At 32.0% G+C, this 22,156-nt stretch overlaps 3 protein-coding genes and 1 non-coding gene across 6 annotated transcripts; 2 read left to right on the top strand and 2 right to left on the bottom strand.

The window, feature by feature from the left end:
• Window positions 1-1,151: 1,151 nt before the first annotated feature.
• LOC8284127 (pentatricopeptide repeat-containing protein At5g59600) lies at window positions 1,152-3,185 on the bottom strand. Its single transcript, XM_002520487.4, has one exon. The coding sequence runs from the start codon at window positions 2,995-2,997 to the stop codon at window positions 1,354-1,356; it is 1,644 nt and encodes a 547-aa protein (XP_002520533.2). The 5' UTR covers window positions 2,998-3,185; the 3' UTR covers window positions 1,152-1,353.
• Window positions 3,186-9,182: 5,997 nt separating this feature from the next.
• On the top strand, window positions 9,183-9,290 carry LOC112535074. Its single transcript, XR_003079277.1, has one exon. It is a non-coding gene; the product is annotated as a small nucleolar RNA R71 (small nucleolar RNA).
• A 2,705-nt stretch (window positions 9,291-11,995) lies between these two features.
• Window positions 11,996-14,908, top strand: LOC8284126 (dnaJ homolog subfamily B member 9). Of its 3 annotated transcripts, none has more exons than XM_015720022.3 (5): window positions 11,996-12,370; window positions 13,011-13,179; window positions 13,931-13,966; window positions 14,099-14,193; window positions 14,339-14,908. In XM_015720022.3, the coding sequence occupies exons 1-5, from the start codon at window positions 12,041-12,043 to the stop codon at window positions 14,567-14,569; spliced, it is 861 nt and encodes a 286-aa protein (XP_015575508.1). In that variant the 5' UTR covers window positions 11,996-12,040; the 3' UTR covers window positions 14,570-14,908. The 3 variants fall into 3 exon arrangements, with proteins under 3 accessions (XP_015575508.1, XP_015575509.1, XP_002520532.2); XM_015720023.3 differs by having other exon boundaries at window positions 11,997-12,370; window positions 13,931-13,963; XM_002520486.4 differs by lacking the exon at window positions 13,931-13,966 and having other exon boundaries at window positions 11,998-12,370.
• Window positions 14,909-15,085: 177 nt separating this feature from the next.
• On the bottom strand, window positions 15,086-19,694 carry LOC8284124 (protein TOC75-3, chloroplastic). The gene is made up of 7 exons (XM_002520484.4): window positions 18,404-19,694; window positions 17,638-17,859; window positions 17,429-17,536; window positions 17,123-17,314; window positions 16,771-17,019; window positions 15,885-16,139; window positions 15,086-15,678 (listed from the first exon to the last, which is right to left on the bottom strand). The coding sequence occupies exons 1-7, from the start codon at window positions 19,568-19,570 to the stop codon at window positions 15,439-15,441; spliced, it is 2,433 nt and encodes an 810-aa protein (XP_002520530.2). The 5' UTR covers window positions 19,571-19,694; the 3' UTR covers window positions 15,086-15,438.
• Between the last annotated feature and the right edge of the window lie 2,462 nt (window positions 19,695-22,156).

Consider the following 22,156-nt stretch of genomic DNA (forward strand, 5'->3'; position numbering starts at 1 on the left):
GTTAATTGATTTTGTATTAAATTTTTATTATTTGAACGTAAATTTTTTATTATTTGTTAATTTAATTTTATTGAAAAGATATATGTACTACACTATAAGTATTTATAGTATAACTCTAGCTTGATTTTTTTTTATTTATTAACTGCATAAGGACAATTTGTATTATGTCTATATTATATATGTTCATTTGAATGAATTAGTAGTATGATTTTCATTAATGACAAATATCTATTGATAAACTAATAAATATTATGCTTTTAAATGATGAATGTTTATATCAATCGTAAAAAAATTTTAACACGCATCACAAAAACAATAAATTTTTTTATAAATAATTAATATTTTTATTTGAGAATATTGATGAACATTATATATACAGACAATGAACATTGCAATACCAGATAATAAACATTAATATTAATATTGATGAATAATACATCAAAGAAAAAGAACATGAACATTAATCATAATGAATATTAAGTTCACAAATAATGAATATTTCAATACAAACAAAATTAATTATTATAGAATATTATATCTAATGGATATTATATATATATATATAAATGAACATTTTAGTACATGTAAATTAACAAAAAATTATTAATATGTATATGATTTAATAAAAAAATTTTGACATGTGTTACTATATTCTGACATATGATTTTTAATTTTGACACGTGTACTTATTATTGACACGTAAAATTTAAATTTATATATAATTTTATAGTTTTTTTATTAATTTATTTATAATTTTATATCTTTGTATTAATAAAATCTTCAAATATAAAAACTAACAAAGATGTTAAAAATATTTAATTTATCATTATTTTAAAATATTTTAATTAATTACAAAATATAAAAATATTTATTTAGTTTTATATATAAATTTAATTTATATTATTATTTATAATTAAAATAATTACGACAAATGAGCGGATAAACGACTAACTTTCATAAATATATAAAAGATATATTCAAAATATTTTTTTAATATAATATTAATTTTAAACTCATTTTATTACAATCTAAAATAACAAAAATCTCATATCTCAAAAATAAATACATATGTAAAAATAAAAAAATTTAATAATTTAATGTTAATATTAATTTTGATAAATTTATTTTATTATAATCTAAAAATTTGTGAAAGCCTGGTGCATAATAATTCAAAAAAACAATAATAATTTAAAAATAAGTATAAAAAGAGGAACAAAAGTCCCCAAGTAGTACAATTTAAAAAAAAAAAGTGGAGAATAATTTCTAAAATTTCACACAAAATCAGTGCGTCTTTTACTCTCTCTCCTCACCACTAAACGTGTTGATGGACTTTGGTCCACTTTTCGGGGTCTGTTATAACAATTGTATGCAACTGTACGCGGAAAATTTTCTCAACCTTTTTCTCTTCCCCATCTTTAACTTTGCAACATTTTCCCAACTGCCAGCATCAGCATATAAATTTGATAAAAGCATATTGTTTCCAGCATTCCTAGGCTCAAGCTCAGCCAAATGCCTAGCAGCTATTTCAGCAAGATCTATTTCCCCATGTTGCCTACAAGCCCCCAATAATGCACCCCATACGAATAAATCAGGCTCAACTGGCATTGTCTTAATCATATCATAAGCCTCAGACAGTTTTCCTGCTCTACCAAGAAGATCAATCATGCATGCATAATGCTCCAATCTTGGAACAATCTTGTATTTTTCATGCATCAAAAGAAACAAACTCTGTCCCAGTTCAACCAGTCGACCATGGCTACAGGCTGTGAGAACAGCTGTGAAACTCAAGTGATCGATCTTCTTTGCCTCCGTCTTCTCCATCTGATTGAAAAGCTCTATAGCTTCATCGCAGTAGCCATGATTTGCATACCCAAAAATCATTGAATTCCAAGTAACCGTGTGTCTTTCAGGCATCTTAGAAAACAGCATCCTTGCTTCAGATATAAGACCACATTTAGAATACATGTCAACAAGAGCACTCCTTACATATATATCCTCTTCAACTCCAATCGCAAATGCATATCCATGTAACTCTCTCCCATGCCTCACATTTGCTAGAGACGCACAAGCAGGCAGGAGGCTGCTAATAGTAGCAGAATTCGGATAAGCCCCATGCTGCAACATCTGTTTAAATGCAGCGAAAGCTGCCTCATTGTGAGAATTTTGCACAAACCTTGAAATAACTGAAGTCCAAGAAATGACATCAGGCTCAAAGCCATGCATGGACATCAATCCAAACAATTCTTGAACCATTACTTTGTCACCTGCTTGTGCAAACCCTGAAATTAAAGTATTCCAAGTTACTAAATTAGGCTTGATATCCAACATTTGCATTTGTTCTACCAAAAGAAATCCTTCCTTTGCAAAACCATTTTGAGCATAGCCTAAAACCATGGCATTCAATGCTACCAAGTCCTTTTCTTGCATCCCATCAAACACTTTTCTTGCCTTCTCAACATGTCTGCATCTTGAATACATGTCAATTAACGCAGTATTAACAACAACATCAGATTCAAACAAATGTCTCAAAATCACAGAGTGCAATATCTTCCCAGTTTGTAAATCAAACACATGACCACAAGCTCTAAGAACACTTGGAATAACAAACTTGTTGGGTCTTAACCTTTCATTTTGCATTTCAGAGAAGACATCTAAAGCATCCTGATAAAACCCATGTCGAGAGTAGGCCCCGATGAGGACAGTCCGTTGATAAAAGTTTGGTTTGGGAATTCTGTCGAACAGTTTACGAACAATAGATAACTGTCTAGTTTCAGTGTAGAAAGAGATGAGCTTGGAGGCAAAATTATTCGAAGAAGCTAAGCCGCTTACGATCAAGCGGGCATGCAGATGTTTACCCTGGTTTAGAGCGTGATCACGAGTATATGTTTTGATGAGTTCATCAAATGTATGTAGTGATGATGATTGAAAGGAACGGTATATGATTGGGATTTTGAAATGGGGTCCATGAAATGTTATGCCTCTGATCACAAAGTGCATCGGTACAGATTGAAAGGAATGGTATATGATTGGGGTTTTGAAAATTGGGAGGTCTATGAAATGTCATGCCTCTGATCAGAGAGTATAAAGAGGAGAAAAGAACGCAGCCTCATTGTCATAGTCACCTTGAATTCCAAGTAATGGAGGAAAAATCGGAAAATGTCAATTAACAGATATAAAATGAATCTGACTATCATATATATTAAACTTCCTACTCACATCGAATTCTCTGATAAGATTTATTATTTATTTCAATAAATTTAATATTTTATTTTAATAAATTTTTAAATATTCTCAAATAATATATATATAAAACTAACTACTCACGTTAAATTTTACGATAAGATATATTGATTATTTTTGAGAAGTTAGCATTTTATTTCAATGAATCCTTAAGTATTTTAAAATAAATCTAAATATTATATATAATCAACTTGCTACTTGCATCAAATTTTTGAATAACATTTACTATTTTATTGATGAATTTGATATTCTATTCTAATGAGTCTGATATATCTTTTTTAGTACTCGCAAGTGCACGAACCGTTCCTATAATAAGAGTAAGTTTACCACAAGGTCGATCTCTTAAAGAACTATAAGGCCACTTATTATAAAAACTAATTATCAATACAAAACAATAAAAGTAAATTTAAACACTCTAAATCAGTATGTTGAGAGAATGACATTCATAAAGTAAAGTAACTAAACAATAAATAAATATGCAATGCAAATGTAAATGCTTATGATCTAAAACTATATGCTAACAACAGTATTTAATCTAACCATTTACTTAGTAATCTCTTTGTTTTATTTTAAGTCTAGATCTAATGAATGAGATGGTGATGTGCCTTTTTCCTTAAGTCACTCAAGCTAATAATGCAACCTAGGTTTTTTATACCAACATAGATTAAAGTAAAGATGATGTTTCTAATACTTTTAAACTTAAAGATTTTCATAACAATTACTATTGCTAAATTAATATGATGGTTAACTAACAATAATAACTGAAATTAATAAAGATATGAAGGTAAAGAAATCATTCATTAAATAAATAAATAACAAGGTACATACAAAAGTAGAAAGACTAAACTAAACACTTATGAAAACTAGCCTAACACATTTAACCCAATGATCATGGTATTAAATAGAAAGACATAAAAAGTATAAACTCCTTCTAGATCAAGAATTTCTTCAAGTAGGAAAAAGATTGGTCCTCAGTCTCCACTTCTTGAAAAGCTCCTTAGATCCTAAAAAGAATAATGAAAACTAAAACTATATGTTTATGGAAAAACTGTAGAGAATTATGGAGAGAATAATGGTGGCAGGTGTAGGGAGCAGGTAGGAGAAAACTCCCCTCCTTCTTTCTTCCTTCCTCTTTTAGGGTTTTACAGAAATTTATATAGAGGAGAGTCTTCCTCTAAATAAAGAGATGAGTATACTAATATAAGTCTATCTAATAGATAAGACTTAAAGTATCTTAATCTCCACCAAATACTATCTCATAAATAACTCTTAATATAAATCCTAATAATTATACAAAATGACTAAAATGTCCCTTGGATCTTATAATTAGCAGTCTATGCATTTTAATCTTGGGCCTTGACATGAATATGTCCCATTAAGCTTCTTTTAGCTCCATATTTTTCTCTTTTTGCTAATATTCTTGAAAATAGACAATTAAGCTTAAGTGAGGCAAAAGCACATATTTTTACCATTTTATATATAAAAATATATCATTAAAGCTTTAAAGTACCCTTAAATATCTATACATAATTTGGACCGATCAAATACCCCCACACTTAAACTTTTACTTATCCTCAAGTAAATAACAAGTGAGAATTAACTTTTGCAAAAATCATGAAAAACATCCCTACTCAGCTTAAAGATATTATTCAAAAGAATCTCACTAATGCAAAGATCATGTCAACGCAAGAACACTTGAGTCATAATAATTTTCTTTAAAGATATAAACTCAATCATTGTTAATCAAACGACTCAAGCATCCAATCTTTCACACCTGTTTCACAACAAATAGTCTAACTCATCTTCAAATGATACAACTATGATGCATAATCCAAATTATCATAACCCTATTCAAAAAGGCAAAACCTTCATTAAAAAATAAGAGATCAATAGGCATTTATTACTTGCTTTTGAAGCTCTTATACTTTTTCTTTTCTTTTCTTTATACCCCTTGGATTTTAATTTTTGATACTTGGGGTACTTCTTTTTTTCTTGAGATGTTATGCCTTTTTACGCAAATACAAACATGAGTAATAAATGTACCTGGTTACTCAATAAAACATACATCAAGATGCTTTGGATACTTATAATCTTAATTGCCTTTTTATGCAAAAATCGACATTGGTCATGAAGATCCCCGGTTACTAAGCAACTAAAATTAGCAGAGTAGAGTTATTAAACTTAGAGCTTTAAACTTGCCTATATCATATCTCACAAATTTAGGCAAGCCAATTCAATAACAAGGAAATCATAATCTAAATCATAGACTTCTAATCATACCCATGTCGAATGTTGCTAAACTATTCATCATGTCCATATACAAAAGATGAACACTTGATCATTTAAGTGCAAATAACTCACGAGTTCATATTTATACATGTTAAAAACTAACTCAAGAGTTCAAGAATCTTAACATAATAGCATTCTTTCATAGACTCTTATATAGAACAATAAGAAAAAACTGAGTGGAAAAATTTAAAATTTTACAAAAGATTAACCAAAGTTGTTAATTCTCATGGCATATGACATATAAAGTTTAATCGAAGAAATATTCTATTTCCCTCCCCAACACTTAAATTTGACATTATCCTCAATGTCATTGCATATAGAAAAATAAAGAACAAAAAGAGAGGAAAAAGATTTTATTGGAATTTTGCAATGCATAGTAATCCATGAACTTGAATTCCAATCCCTACCATCCAAACCTTAGAAGCACACTTGAACACACATCATTGATAATTATAAAAGAAATAAAGAATTAAAAATAATAAATTATCCTAAAGATACTAGAAAAATTAAATCCTAAGATAATTAAAAGTTAGGTCTTAATAAATAAATATAAAATCTAGAATAAAATTTAAAAGAAAATCATAAATCAATGATATGACTATTTATGTGGAGGAAATAGATATATATTTAATCTTAAAAGAGGGTATTTTAACTAAAAATAATTCATAATCAATCTCAATTTCTTGGATTTAATTATTTTAATTTTTGCTCAAAATTTTTTTTTTACGTGACTCATGACTGCGTCATTAAAACTGCTGCCTATACTGCGGGCTCGTTTGTTCGCTGGCTTTGCGGGCGTGCCTACGCTGCCTGCCTCACCACGGGCCCGTTAGGTGTGCTGTTGATCTTTGCGGGCCCGTCGCCTACCCCGCCTAATGTCACATCCCGTAGATTTTCCCTTCTCGCACAAAGGTTCAGAGGCCCAAGAAGCCTCCAGAGTTCGCTACAAAGCAAGGGAGGATTCTAGAACATTCTAGAATCATCTAGAAGAATCTGGAAGAATCTGGAACATTCTAGAATAATCTAGAAGCATGTCTAATGTGTAGATAAGTATGAAAGTGTGTAGAACATTCTAGATACTTAATCTTAGTCATTAGATCAAATGTATCCTCACCGTCCGTTGAGGAGGTGGAGGCCTATATATAGCTTAGAGAATTCATTTATAATGATCAAGTTGTAATCAAGCAAATCCAGTAGAAATAAAGCAATTCCTCTCTCTAAAAGCTCTCTAAGCTTTCTTAAGCTCTCTTTTGTTCTTCTTGCCATCCTAGCTAGCATTTTGTCTAGCATTTGAAGAGTAAGACTGACTAGTTTACTTGTCTACAGGGAGAAAGTAGCTAGTGTCGCACGGTTCGTTGGTAGAAAAGACCAAGCCCATGACACTATGTTGCGGGTATGTGGCTCGCGGCAGATTGCCCCGTGGCTCGTGGCCCTCCGCTGCCAGCTTCCTCGCGCGTCTGCGACCCGGTGCTTGGGCTGCGGGCCCATGTTGTCTCTACCATCGCTACCATCGCCCGTGTCGCTCTGTCATTTTGCATGGGCCTGTGAAAATTACCGCCGAACGTGGCTCGCTCAAATTTTCTTTTTTTTTTGTTGGAGCTTTAATTGCTTCTCATGGAGACATATTGCCTTTTTGGGATCAAATATAAGCTTACAAGATAAACATAAAATAAATAAAAAATAGAAAAATAATAAATAAAATAAATAAATAAAATAGAAATAAAAGAAAAATAACTTAAATGCATAAAAATAAAAATACAAATTGCTAATTTTATTGTCTATAGCTAGACATTCCTGATTATGCTCATGGTGGGCGCTCATCCGCACACTCCACCTCTTCGTCATAAGCCATTCCTTTCAAGTATGGCTTCATACTATTTATGCGAACATCTAAAGTATCGTCTTGTCATTAAGAATGAAATATCATCATATAATTGTTTATAAACAATAGAATCTAAATAATTATATGAACATTTATCAATAGTAGATTTAGGAGATAAAGTTAGAGAATCAAACACTTAAAATTTCACGGTTTCTCCTAAAACTGTCATGGTAAGTTTTCCATCATGCACATCAATTATAGTTCTAGTAGTTTCCATGAAAGGTCTACTAAGGAGTATAGTTGTTTTTTATCCCTTGTTGTTGTGTTTTCCATGTCAAGTACTACAAAATCAACTGGAATTATTAACTTACCTACTTGTACTAGCAAGTCTTCCACTATACCTCTAGGATATTTTATCGATCTGTCTGCAAATTATAGAGACATAGTGGTAGGCTTCAACTCTTCCAAACCTAGTCATTCATACATCGACTAAGGCATCAAGTTGATGCTTGCTCCCAAATCTAACATGGCTTTTCTATCCTTTTTATCACTTATTGTAATATCAATGGTGAAGCTACCAGGATCCTTCATCTTAAGGGGCAATTGATGTTGAAGCATTACACTTGCTACTTGTACTTTTTCGTTGTTCGTATATTGCCTTTTGTTGGTGTTCAAATCTTCAAAGAATTTTGCATAAACTGGTTTATTCCTGATAACATCCAACAAAGGTACGTCAGTATTAACTTTAGAGAGCATCTTAATATTTTCAAAAAAAATTTGTCCTTTTTGCTCTCTTTTGTTTGGTTTAGAAAAGGAATAGGGGGTCTATAAGGCTAAGCTGCCTTATAAAATTCAGGTCCACAAAATGCTTCATTTTCTTTCTCTCAAGTCTAAGATTTGGCTCTACTTTTTCTTCCTTTTACATGTTATCCTTATTGATTTGCTCTAATCTATCATTTTTAGGTGTACCTGCATAAGAAGAAGAATTTCTTTCAGTTTCCATAACAATATTATCGACAATCTCACCTCTTCTAATAGTAGTAATGGAATTGGCTTGTTCAGGTTGACTTGATAGTTCCTCTTTATTGAGCTTTTCAACAATTTGTTCCATTTGAACTTCTAAATGTTTCAGTGAAGCTTCAATGGAATCTGTCTTTTTCTCATTCCTCTCCATCCTATCATGAGAAGCCATCATAAATAATTGAAGTGTTTCTTCCAAACTTGGCTTTCTTTGTTCATTAGATCGAATAGTTTATTCTTGATCTTGAAAGAAAGGATTGGAGTCCCTTTGGAATTGAGAATATTGGTCTTGGTAATAAGGTTGATTTTGATTTCTCAATAATTGTAGTGGGTTTTGGTCATTGTATTTTCAAGAAAAATTTGAATGGTTTCTCCAACCTGTATTATATGTGTTGAAATAAGAGTCATTTATAGGATGCATGGGTTGGTAAGAATCCATCAACTTTGTTTGGTCATACATATTTCCTCTGTAATTATCAAAAGATGAACAAACATTAGCATTATACCATAAATACCCCAAATACCACATACCTCATTATTTGGTGAGTCTTTTGTTAAAGTAAGCATTTTAACTTGCTTAGTCAATTCAACCAATTGCATGACTATCTCACTATTAGCTACCACTTCATTTACTTCTATTCTCTTTGTCCTCACACTCTTTTGTTGAGAATTGGCTCATAACATCTCAAAGATGCCATAAACCTCATAAGGTGTCCTTTCTAACATAGCACCCCCAGCTGCATTATCAACCATACATTGGTATTGGTGTGTCAACCCAGCATAAAATAATTGGTTAGTTATTAGGAATGGGAATCCATGGTGTGGGCATTGTAATAAAAGTGATTTGAAGCGATCTTATGCTTCATGAAAAGATTCAGCATTCTCTTGATAAAAATTAGAAATCTCACCTCTTAATTCTTTGGTCTTTTGCTGTGAGTAAAATCTACTCATAAACTTTTGATAAATTTCATTCCAATTTCTCAAAGAATTAGGAGACAATGTCATTAACCAAGTCTTTGCTCTTTCTTTCAATGAATAAAAGAAACACCTCGTTCTTAGTTGATTCTAATTAAGTCTAGACAATAGAAAAGTATGAACTATGGCATAAAATTCTCTAATAAATGTTAATGCATCCTCACTAGGCATACCATAAAATGAAGGAAACATATTAAAATGAATGCTCTTAAGTTCATAATTCCTAGATGTATCACCTAGAACTATGCATGAAGTAGTGTTACCAATTGTAGGCAGTGCATAATCTTTCATAGCCATTCGTCTTTTAGCTCCTACTTCTCTTGGTGGGTTTGCCATGATATCAAATTCTTCTGTTGATTCTTCTTCTAGTTGTTTCCTGCTAAGCATACAAAACAAAAGAAAATTTCAGATTGAAAATAAAATTTTTAAAATAAAATTTACAAACAAAACAAAAACACATAAACAAAACAAATCACAAAACACCAAACAAACAAAAAAATAAAAACACATAAACAAAATAAATCAAAAAACATAAAACAAACTAACAAACACAAGACACTTTTGATAACCAATCAATATAATAAATTTGGACACAGTTCCCCGGCAACGGCGCCAAAAACTTGATATGTCTTTTTTAGTACTCGCAAGTGCACGAATCGTTCCTACAGTAAGGGTAAGTTCACCACGAGGTCGATCTCTCAAGGAACTATGAGGCCACTTATTATAAAGACTAATTATCAACACAAAACAATAAAAGTAAATCTAAACACTCTAAATCAGTATGTTAAGAGAATGATATTCATAAAGTAAAGTAACTAAATAATAAATAAATATGCAATGCAAATGCAAATGCTTATGATCTAAAACTATATGCTAACAACAATATTTAATTTATCCATTTACTTAGTAATCTCTTTGTTTTACTTTAAGCCTAGATCTAATGAATGAGATGGTGATGTGCCTTTTTTCTTAAGTCACTCAAGCTAATAATGCAACCTAGGTTTCTTATACCAACATAGATTAAAGTAAAGATGACGTTTCTAATACTTTTAAACTTAAAGATTTTCATAACAATTACTATTGCTAAATTAATATGATGGTTAACTAACAATAATAACTGAAATTAATAAAGATATGAAGGTAAAAAAATCATTCATTAAATAAATAAAAATAACAAGGTTTATACAAAAGTAGAAAGACTAAACTAAACACTTATGAAAACTAGCCTAACATATTTAACCCAATGATCATGATATAAAAAGTAAAAACTCCCTCTAGATCAAGAATTTCTTCAAGTAGGAAAAAGATTGGTCTTCAGTCTCTACTTCTTGAAAAGCTCCTTAGATGCTAAAAAGAGTAATGAAAACTAAAACTATATGTTTATGGAAAAACTGTAGAGAATTATGGAGAGAATAATGGTGGCAAGTGTAGAGAGCAGGTAAGAGAAAACTCTCCTCCTTTTTTCCTTCCATTTTTAGAGTTTTGCAGAGATTTATATAGAGGAGAGTCCTCCTCCAAATAAAGAGATGAATATACTAATATAAGTCAATCTAATAGATAAAACTTTAAGTATCTTAATCTCCACCAAATACTATCTCATAAATAACTCTTTATATAAATCTTAATAGTTATACAAAATGACTAAAATATCCCTTAGACCTTATAATTAGCAGTCCATGCGTCTTAATCTTGGACCTTGACACGAATATGTCCCATTAAGTTTCTTTTAGCTCCATATTTTTTCCTTTTTGCTAATATTCCTAAAAATAGACAATTAAGCTTAAGTGAGGCAAAAACACATATTTTCACCATTTTATATATAGAAATATATCATTAAAGTTTTAATATACCCTTAAATATCTATACATAATTTGGACCGATCAGAGTCTTAGTGTTATATATAATGAAGTTGCTATTTATCTCATTATCTTTTCAAGTTGTTTAGAGAATACCAATGTTATAATTACCTTTAGATACAAAAGTTTTGTAATTCTATAGATAAATGACTCCTTGCATTTAACGTTTTATAACAATAAAAGCTTGAATTTGAAATAATGTATATAATAAAAATAATCTATTTTTTAATAACGATTTCATAATTATTCTATTTATTTCAAAAATAAAAATATATACATAGAAAGAAAATAAAAATACAAAGTCGAGTAAATTCACAAGATAATAATAATTATCTATAATTTATTTATTTATCTATAATATATATAAAAACACAAATGAAGAATTTTTGAATTAACTAAAATAATCTTATTAATTAATAAATTATTATATATCACACTATATATACCTATAATAGAATTTAGATAATTTAATAATAAATTTTTATAAAAAATAATAAATAAATTATAAAAAATAATATATAATACTTTCACTTTTATTTTATTAACAAATTAATTTATATATTTCTATCATTATAATATTTCATTAATATGACTATTTATTATTTAGTATTATATTATATACTAATTTATTAAGTAATTTATATAATAATAATTTACACATGTAATAGGCATTAATGTAATCAATTCGGTTTAGTTCGGTTCATTTAGGGAGCTAAAACCGCTATCATATCAACGGTTGATACAGTTTCTTCTTGGATTATATTAGGACAAGAAATAATAAAACGACATGTATCATCAAGAATTTGCATCTTTCACGAAAACCCACATGCAATAATACATGGTTGTTAATATTTTCAAGAACATGTATGCATTGTCTCCTCCTCCAACACCAAGAAACCTTCTCTATTCTCCAAGATCTCTTCTTCTCTTAAGAAACCACGCAATACCCAGTGTTAGATATAGCTTTTATAGAGGTGATTTTTACACTCCTCAAGTACCCAATCCAATCTTCAACAATAAGAGAAGAAATTGTGTTACCCTTTTGAAGGCCAGTCGTAGAGAATCTCCTTATCAAGTATTAGGTGTTTCTCCTTCTGCAACTCCTGATGAAATTAAAAGGGCTTACAGGAAACTTGCTTTAAAATATCACCCTGATGTTAATAAGGAGGTATCCAGTCCTCTTGTGCTATTTATTTTATTTGACTAATTTTAAGTGTATTTAGCTCCAATTGTGTAGAATTTAACTGGGCGTATCTAGTTTTCTAGTCTTTTGGAGATTATTTTGGCTAAATTGTATTGATTCTATTGAATCTTGAGGATATTGTATCTTTTTATTTTGTAACTTCTTGTTCTTTCCTTGAATTTCCTTTGTGCAAAAGTAAGTTAATTTTATAGGTTGTTTCCTTGTGGAACGAGTTCTAGTGTAGTTATCTATTAAGCATTTAGTGTAAACGCCTATCTAATTAGAATGCCATTCTGAGTTTTCTGGATAACTTTAAGGGTCCTGTGACTAGTATGTGTAAATATGGATATGGATACAAATTGAAGGCATTGGATCAAATTATGTAAAAGAAATTTTTTACAATCCTGGCTATACGTATATATTTTGTACCCATTGCCTTTTTCATGCAAAATCTGAAGTGGATTGCAAATTTTGACTGTATGTAATTTACTCCCACGAGGAACGAATGATAACTCTCGAGAGATAGGGAGGATAAACTGTACTAGGTCACTGGAAATTGTAAACACTTCTGATATTTTTGATGTTTCTGTAATTGGTTTCTTTTTGAAATTTATTTGGTGGGCAGGCAAATGCACAGGAGAAATTTATGAGAATTAAGCATGCCTACACTACATTGCTGGACTCTGAATCTCGGAGGAAGAATGATGCTGGAAAATCATCTGGTTTTTCATACTCCGACACGGAAAGAAGTCAAAGCGGGAATACACAAAATGAAGAAGAATTTTACGGATTTGGTAAAATTAGCAAACCAACCAAAATCTTTGTGATTATCGAACTTGTAAAATGCTTGTCGAGTCTATTGCTCTTTTCTACTTGTTGATTACCTGCACCAAGTTTGCTATGATGATCACCCGTTTAGTGGTTTATTAAGTTGCCTTGAAACACCTGACACATTCTAATTAGTGTGTCTTTACTGAAGGATCTCCTGGGATGAGGTCCAACCTGATTCCTTCTACCAGTCAACTGGAAGAATTAATATAAAGTGCTTAAATGATTGTGTTCAATCATCAACTTGGACCAATTTATAACTGGGTAGCACCGGGACCTTTGGTTAAAATTCATGCTATCTTTTTTTGCCATCTGTGAACGGTTCTTTTTATTGACAAGATGTTGCTTGGTTAACAGCATCAGAATCTATGATTCTGTTATTACTCTTTTCCATTTGAAACATAAGCGGGAACTGTACTGCTATATGATTCTGTTGTTACTCTTTTCCATTTGAGGATAGCACTGTAGCAGACAGTTGACATATCATGTCCTCGAATATCTGACAGGCTAATTTTAACTAAGTGAACTGTGCTGGAATTAATGGTTGTTTGTAGTTTTCTTACATGCTCTTCAAATAGTTTTTTTCTGGTGAACCTCTATGGATAATCTTCCGAATGGACGGAGAAATCATTTGCTAAATGTTTTATGGTGTCTTTTATAAGGCATTTTTAGGATTTAGGTTCACGTGTTCTTATACTTGAACGCTTTATGCTGCAGGTGATTTTTTGAGGGATGTTCAAATAACAATAGGTAGTTTGTACTCTCTACAAGATGAGACAATTGTTATAATCTGTTTCTTTCCTGTTGTTCAAGATCCTGATGGCATTTTCACTTTTCTACTATCCTTGTCCTTTTAGTTCTCCGATTCTGACATTGTTGTTACAGGGGACTTCTTTAGAGATCTGCAAGAAGAATTTCAGAATTGGGAAGCGACTTCTTCATCACAGGGGAAACCAAAGAGCCTATGGGAGGAATTAGCAGTATGTCTTTTTCTAATGCATAATTTATCCCTTTGCTCCCACCCCAATTATTCTTTGGACATTTGTATAAACCTGAAGATTTGTGTAAATCAGATAGCACTATTAAATGACAGTCTCACGTTCTATGATATTTAATGTTTTACAGGAAATTGGAGAAGACTTTGTGGAATTTCTGGAGAAAGAGCTTGACATTACCAATACAGAAGCTGAAGCAAATGATTTTGGATCTCAAAAGGACAGTTCATTTGCGAGTTCAGGGACAAAACGAACAGGAAATGATGTTCAAAACGAAGGTGGCAGGGGTAGCAGCATTAAAGATAACATTGACGAGATTGAAGCAACTCTGGCTAAGTTGAAAAAGGAATTGGGATTGTAGCAGTTAAATGCAACACGGCATTGAAGGGGAGGATGAAGCATCAGAAATAATTGCTTGCCATTACTCTTAAACAGTCTGAAGAGTGACTTCTAATGAAGCCTTATCTTGCCATTAATCTTATATGGATGGAACATGGAAGGCAACTTCTGCTAGGTATGAGGATTGCATGATGGTATTGAGAGTGCAGTTTTCAGCCTTTGGCCATGGAAGACGTGAGCTTGTGGATATTTGTAGTTGTAGTTCTGTGGTAGGGAGGCATGCAAGTCTGCATCCCTGAATTGGATCACCTGCAGATTTCACCATTTCAATAGATATAAATCCACGAAATCATTTTATTTCCTCGCAAGCCTTCTCTTCTTCAATTTGCGGTGTACCTGGTGAAATTGGAGGACCTGGATATATCAATTACTGAGATTTCTAATTCGTCATAAGATCATTATCAGGAACCGAAATACATAAAGATGTTATACTTGTTAGAAAGGCCAGACTTAATCTAAAGCAAAAGCCAAAAGAGACTTGAGAAAATTTAATCACTTTGAAATGTGTAAATTTATTTTCAGTTTTACACAACCAAAGATAAAGAAACTTGCCTAATTAGCCAGAGACATGTCTAAAGAGCAAGCACACAAATTATCTGAAACATCCGTCTCTTTTTCACCATTTCAAATCTCTCATCAAACAGCCAATATAAGAGACTAACAACCATCTACTGGAAAAAGGGCGCAGTGCACTCAAATGAAAAGATATTTCTCAATCTAGTTCTAGGGTTCTCGTAAAGTTTCGCTCTGGTCAACAATTCCAGTTCTTCCAAAAAAACCTAATAGCTGAAATATACTAAGCACATCTACATAACCAATTGTGGATTGTTTTCAGTATCTCTCCCCAAAACGGAAAAATATTGAACCAGTGCCAGTATTATGATCGACCGCATACTCAGCTCTCACTAAACCCAGCTTGACACCAACACCATATGATGAACCATGTCCCATTCTCCTGTAGACCTCTGTTGGGTTTCCTTTGACATCCTTCGATGTTCCGAGATCATTTCCATGCTCTGCAAATGCATATACATGCGTATTTCTCACAGGTATTCTTATTTCAGCTCCAAGCTGCAGGCAAAAATGTAAAAAAGAAATCAGATATTTAGCTGCAGTTCTCCATGCTTTTGAAATGTAGTTTCCATCTATAGATAATCAGTAGATTAATGGTTGGTACAGATCTCTCTCCATTTCACATGTAACAGAACTAAAATAACAGTATATAATTTAGAAGACAGTTCATCCTATTCAGTTAACTTGTCTCCAGTAATTCTTACCTCAAGGATGTTTCTGGCTGCTCCTAATTCACCCATATTGTAGCCTCTTACAGAATAAGGTCCGCCAAGGGTAAAAGCATCATAACTTGGAAGATCTCCTACACATCCACCATAATGCCCATTCAGGACAAGTACAGGCGGTGGCGGTTTACCAGCACCTTCCTCCACTTGCGTCAATGGTATAAATCGCGTGATAGTAAGTTGGTGACGGTTAAAGAATGGAAACTTGCTGCCAATTCCAAGGCCTTGGTCCACCTGCAACTCGCACATAAAAGATCTGAGAAGTCAACATATTACTTCCGAAAGACACAAACTGAGATTGGTAGACATTCTGTGAAGATAAACCCACTGCACAACCAAACCCAAAATTTGTACATAACCACCAAATTGTTACAGTACACAATATCTATTGAACTACTGAAGTTTCGCTGACACTTAGGGGGAACATTATCTCTTTCATTCAAGATAAATACTTGGCATTCAGGACTCAGGAGCTCAGGAAATGCAAACAGTAAATAGATATACATTTTAAATGTACTATTTTCTCTCAACAAATCCTCAATGTTTGCATTCCAAGATTTACTTAATCAACACCAGCACCGTAACAAGGCATTACGATAATCATTCCAAACCTTGAGTATGCTCAAAGATTGTTCTCTAAAGCGAATAGTATAAGTGATACTTGCCCAAGCATAATTATACCCTTTTACTTTCCTCAGCTCACTAATAAACTAAAAAGATAAAACAGAAAAAGGAAAAAGAAAAAGGCAGTTTGCATCTAAAACACAAACAAAAGTAGAGGGTTCAGCAACTCCAAAGATTTTAATAATAAAACTAATTCAAAACACCCCTTAAGATAAAAAATTAAAAACAGAAAAAAGCTAACCTGAAATACATTCCTCTCACCAACTACAGCTCCATTTACGAACTTGGTGTTATCACGCGTGATATTTGCTTGTAGAAAGGCCATGCGATCAATGCCAGTACCACTGAGAGTTGTTGGAGGCCCATCTGCACTAATTCCTCCACTTGGCAACACTCTTTGACCATTGGCAGAAATATGGCTGCTTTCATCTCGTGTTGTTATCTCTTCCATCACAATTCCGTAAGTAAATTTACTCTGACGAGTAAAATTCTGTTTTCACATGTCAATTAGCATTTGTTAGGTAAAGACCTGATAGGATTCAAAAGGCTTCCCAAACAACAGACTATACATAGATAAGGCATTGCCAAATCACCTCAGTAATGTTAGCTTTGAGGCCAGCACGATCAACCCATATAGGAGGGACTTCATCCACTCCTGGCCCACCAGTGAAGACTGGACTTAGTTTCCGGCTGTTGAAGCAGCTTGCACGGAGAGTGCGGTTGCGTGGATTATATACACCATCCAAATATGGATGAACATACTCCAGCTTAAAAGCAAGATCATCCTGATGAATAGATTCACCAATGACATTTTCAGATGTGATACATTAGGTGAAGGATAATGAAGCATCCCTGGATACTATTGAGGGAAAAACAAATAAATATTTATGAGAAATCACCTGAGGTAAAAAGAAATTGCTGGTGGTTATTGAACCAAGAATGGATCTATTCAGCCCTTTGATATTCCGGTGCTCAAAAGAAACAGTTCCACCTGGCTGGAATGAAGCCTGGACAGGAATGTCATAATTTTTTTAATTAGAACTATGGTACTAAGCCTCAAGTCAAATCTAATTAGAAATGGATTCATTACATAACTGGACATACATACCAATGTGGGACGCCCTCCACGTCCAGGTACAATACTCCACTCAGTGCTAACTTCAGCTGATTTAGGCTCTAGTTCTTTAAGCTTAATCTCAACAATAATTCCTCCCTCATTCTTCTCATCAGGCCTTGGGTTCACTTCAATATTTGAAAACAAGGCCAATGAATTTATGTTCCTGAGAGCTTGTTTCCCAGCTTCAATGTTAAAAACTTGACCTTGTCGAAGCTGTATGTTACCAATTAATATACATATCACTGAGTCAGCGCACAAAGATTTTTGTAGCCTAGGGTAGGATGTAAGCAAAAAGTCAGCAGCAATTCAATTGGCAATGCAAGTCTAATAACTGATAATTCATGCTTGGGACTAAAGGCTCAAATGTTTAAACTAGTAATCTCCATCAAAATAAAATAATAGTCCAACTATATCACCTGCCATGATTATGAAATTGAACAATTGAATTAACAATTTGGCTTTATTTATCAAATTCATTTGTCCTAGAGCCCTAGATTATTGGTAAATATATGCTCAGTTTAATATGAAGTCTTAGATATTGATGACTTAACAACCAAAACAAATTTTGTTACTATTTATACGCCCCATTTGCTTTATTGTTTCTATTGAATCAGATATCTTAATTGGTTATATTCACAGCTTTTACTGAATATGGAACTTATGGGAAATGGTTCATTCAGTCTAACCTAAAACTGAAGTCTATATTGGTCCTCAAAGTCATGCACTAATCACATAAACAACCAAATTGAAAATTCACCTGTTTAGGCAATTCCCTTTTAACAACAGGAAGTTGAGTATTCCCTTCAACAACATTACCAAGTTTATCCTGATACTGAATAACCATCTGAGTAATATCCCCTTCAACAACTTCACAAACAACTTCTTTAGTATTCAGATTCCCAAAATTAACAACCTGAGCACAAGCATAGCCTTCATCATGATACCATTTCTGTACTCTATCCCTAATCTTCTGCAACAATCTCGCGCTAACCTTCCCTTGATCTCTCAACATCTGAAGCACCTCTCTATTCACAGATGCGGGCAACAAACACGGGCGCGCCTTCTCAATCCTTCTCTTATAATCCTTCTCTTGACTTCTATAATACTCTAATTTCTCCTTATCAGTCATATCTGGATCCATCTCAATTGGTTTCGACTGTTGCATTAGTCCTACATTGATACACCTAAACTTATCGGCTGATTGCCATGTACTCTCAGTAAATGAAATCGTAATCCCTAGGGTTCCATCAGGGTTTGTTTTTCCTTCCATATCTACTTTCTCGAACATTCCACAACTCGCTAGTGTTTCAAGCTCTTTTTGGAGCTGTGCTTTCGTGTAAGTCCCTCCCGGTCGGAGTGACACCATTTCAAAAAATGAATCTTGGCTGCCGACAGTTGTATATCGTCGCCGATCGAAGAAAACGATGTCTGAGAGTTTGTATTTCTTAAAACCGCTCAATTTGTTTAACTGAACCACAATGTTTGCCGGTAAACCATGTGAATCAAAATCTTTTGACTGTGACTCGTCCGCAATTGCCGGTGCCGGTTGAAACAGTTTATTCCAAAACCCATCTCCGCCAGCTTCACCGCCATTAAAGTTGTTTTCTCCGCCTCCACCTCCTCCGCCGCCCCGGCCTCCCCAGTCGCCGCCATTATTACCACCGCCGCTGAAGGGGGAAGGGATGGGGGTGAGTCGGAGGAAGAGACTGGCAGCGGAAGCAACGGCCAGAGGTTTAGTCAAGGTTTTGAGAAGGGAATTGTGGGGTTTAGGGTTTTGTTGTGAAGAAGAAGAAGAAGAAGAGAGATCGCATTTGAAAGAGGAAGCGCGAGGAGTGCCGGTCGAGGAGGCGAGTGATTTACGGCGGGAAGAGGAGGAGAGAGGAGTGTTGGTGATGAGATTGGTGGGTGCGGCGAAGGAGGGCATGGCTGATGGATGGGAGTGTGGAGAGATAAGGGAGAGAGTAATGAAAAGAGAGGAAATGTTAGATAAAAATCAGGAAAATGGGGTTTTAGCAGTCAATAATCGTAAGAGGACTGCTTTGGTGAGTGGCGACACAGAGGGGTTTATGTGTGCAACCTAGTTAAGCCAGCTTAGTCGAGCCAACCTTAATGTTCACTTGTCCGAGCACCCTCAACCACCTCTTAAATCACTGATATTGGTTTATTCTCTCTTTTTAAATTTTAAGAATTTCTATCATTTTTGTCTCTTATTTTTTTTAATTTTTTTCTTTTGAAAATTACATTTTCTTATTCGTTTTTTTATTTTTATTTTATTAAAAAAAAAATAAAATAAAAAATTATTAAAATACATGTACATTTCAAGATAAATTAAAATAAAAATTATTTATTTATAATTTATTAAAAATTATATAAAAAGTATAATTACAAATGCTATTATGCTGCTTTATTAGACAAGCCAAACACCGCCAAAACAATGCTCAACCTCTTGTATTACATTTTAGAAAAGAAATAAGGACTAATTTAGCTCCTAAACTTTGTATTACAGATAAGGTGTTTGCCTATTTAAAAATATTAGAATTTGTACTCAATTAAAATATGTATACTTATATTTATTTTAAATTCATTTAAGAGATTACATAATTATTTGAACTTATTTTAAATTTAGATAAAAGTATCCATATACTATTTCAAGTAGATAAAATTCCATTTAATATATATTTATTAAATAATTTTTATAGATATTTAAATAGGTAGCAAATACTCTATCAATATTAATATTCGAGTAATTATATGAGTATCTATCTACTAAATCCATTTACAATAATTAAAATCTAAAATATATTAACAAAAATTAATAAAGTATAAAATCTAAAGTATGTAAGTTTATATAAAATTTATAATTTTAATTTTTTCTTATTTTATTTCATGTACATAATATATATGTCTGTCATTTAAGCGGACATTGGGTACTAAATTCAAGTACTCAATATCCGTATTTGTTTAAATAATCGGGTTCAAGTAGCGGGTATCCAAGAGTTTGATTTCGAGCTCTGCATGGATATTAGAATTTAATCTCAAATTTGTTTATAATTATTTGAACCAGTCTTATTAGGATTTGGTTAGGTTAGATATCCGAAAATATCTGCCTATCTGCCATCTCTAATACTAAAATATGGAAATCCGATCTTACTCGCCTAAAATTTGATATGTTCGAATCTGAATTTTAATAAAAAATAAAAATTCAAATCTAAAATAACGAGACCGAAATTGCTTGAACCTAAAATGACTTAGACTTGAAGCAATCAAAGACCGAAGTGATTTGAATCCAAATGACTTGGGACAAAAACAATCCTAGCTCGAAATAGGTAAAAACTGAAAATAAGGGGAACCCGAAACTATTAGATCCTGAAATCGACATAATTTGATAATACCTGACATAACTATATTCAAAATCTAAAATAACCTGTAATGTAATATTTTGTGACATTTAATTATCATATATAATCATTTCGCTACTAATTTTTTTAATATATTTTATTTCAACTAAAATTTTATAAATATATATTTTGTAATATCATCTCTTAAATTCTATTTTTTTAAAATTATTACTTTATAAATTATTAGCCATTAAATAAAATAATTAACTTCAATTAAATATATATAATATTAAGAAACAAAATATTAACAAGTTATCAAATAAAATATTTATAATAGAAAACAACTTCATATTTGTTATCTTGTAATTTAGTTTAATTTTTATTTTAATTTGTATTTATGTTATATTTATGAGGTAAAATGTTTGGATTTGAAAATAAAATTATATTTTGAGTAAAAAATTTAAATTAATAAATTTAAGCAGTTTTTCTAATAAAAATCAAAAAATTTAATTGATAATAATGAAATAATTAAATAAATTTGCAATGCATTTTGAATTTAAAATTGATTAATTTATCAATAGAAACACATTTACAAGTAACCTATTTTTAAAATTAAAAAAAAAAACTTATTTTTTGATTTGTTTTCTTTAATTTTGAAGGAAACTATAAGATAAACAAAATAATAGTCTAACAAAGAAGCAATCATGCAGATACGAGGTAAAAGATGATCCATTATTAGTACTGAAACTTTGAACTTCAGATTTTCAACTAGAAAATTTTAAGAAAAATAAAAGTATAGAATTTTTCTAGATAAAATTCATGAGATCAAAAAATAAAATGAGATAAGTTATTCAGAAATTTAACCCAAACTCAATAGGTTAATATGAAATCCAACCCAAAATTTGAGGGAACTCGCTAGATTTTTATTTGAATCCAACTCGATATGAACTCGCGATAAATTCGAACCTAAAAAATAGCAGAGCTGGATAGATCTAAACTCAGTCCAACTCAAATAAGACCCAATCTGACCTTAAAGCTAGCAGAATTTGATATCATCCAAACTCGAAATTACATAAACATGAAAACTTAAACCCAAAATGGTCTAATCTGAAATGATCCAAAATTCAAAATAATCTTATCCGAATCTGACTCTTTGTTACCCATCTCACCAT

The sequence above is a fragment of the Ricinus communis genome, chromosome 1 (assembly GCF_019578655.1).
Source record: "Ricinus communis isolate WT05 ecotype wild-type chromosome 1, ASM1957865v1, whole genome shotgun sequence".
NCBI classification, from domain to species: Eukaryota; Viridiplantae; Streptophyta; class Magnoliopsida; order Malpighiales; family Euphorbiaceae; genus Ricinus; species Ricinus communis.

What these genes read in the sequence shown, in the direction of transcription:
- LOC8284127 (XM_002520487.4), bottom strand. Translation starts at nt 2,997, where the DNA reads ATGCACTTTGTGATCAGAGGCATAACATTTCATGGACCCCATTTCAAA.
- LOC8284126 (XM_015720022.3), top strand. Translation starts at nt 12,041, where the DNA reads ATGGTTGTTAATATTTTCAAGAACATGTATGCATTGTCTCCTCCTCCA. An exon ending in TGTTCAAATAACAATAGGTA is followed by an intron (nt 13,967 to 14,098) that starts GTTTGTACTCTC and finishes TTGTTGTTACAG; the next exon opens with GGGACTTCTTTAGAGATCTG. An exon ending in GCCTATGGGAGGAATTAGCA is followed by an intron (nt 14,194 to 14,338) that starts GTATGTCTTTTT and finishes AATGTTTTACAG; the next exon opens with GAAATTGGAGAAGACTTTGT.
- LOC8284124 (XM_002520484.4), bottom strand. Translation starts at nt 19,570, where the DNA reads ATGCCCTCCTTCGCCGCACCCACCAATCTCATCACCAACACTCCTCTC. An exon ending in TCAAAGCTAACATTACTGAG is followed by an intron (nt 17,020 to 17,122) that starts GTGATTTGGCAA and finishes ATGTGAAAACAG; the next exon opens with AATTTTACTCGTCAGAGTAA. An exon ending in CAGCCAGAAACATCCTTGAG is followed by an intron (nt 15,679 to 15,884) that starts GTAAGAATTACT and finishes TTTTGCCTGCAG; the next exon opens with CTTGGAGCTGAAATAAGAAT.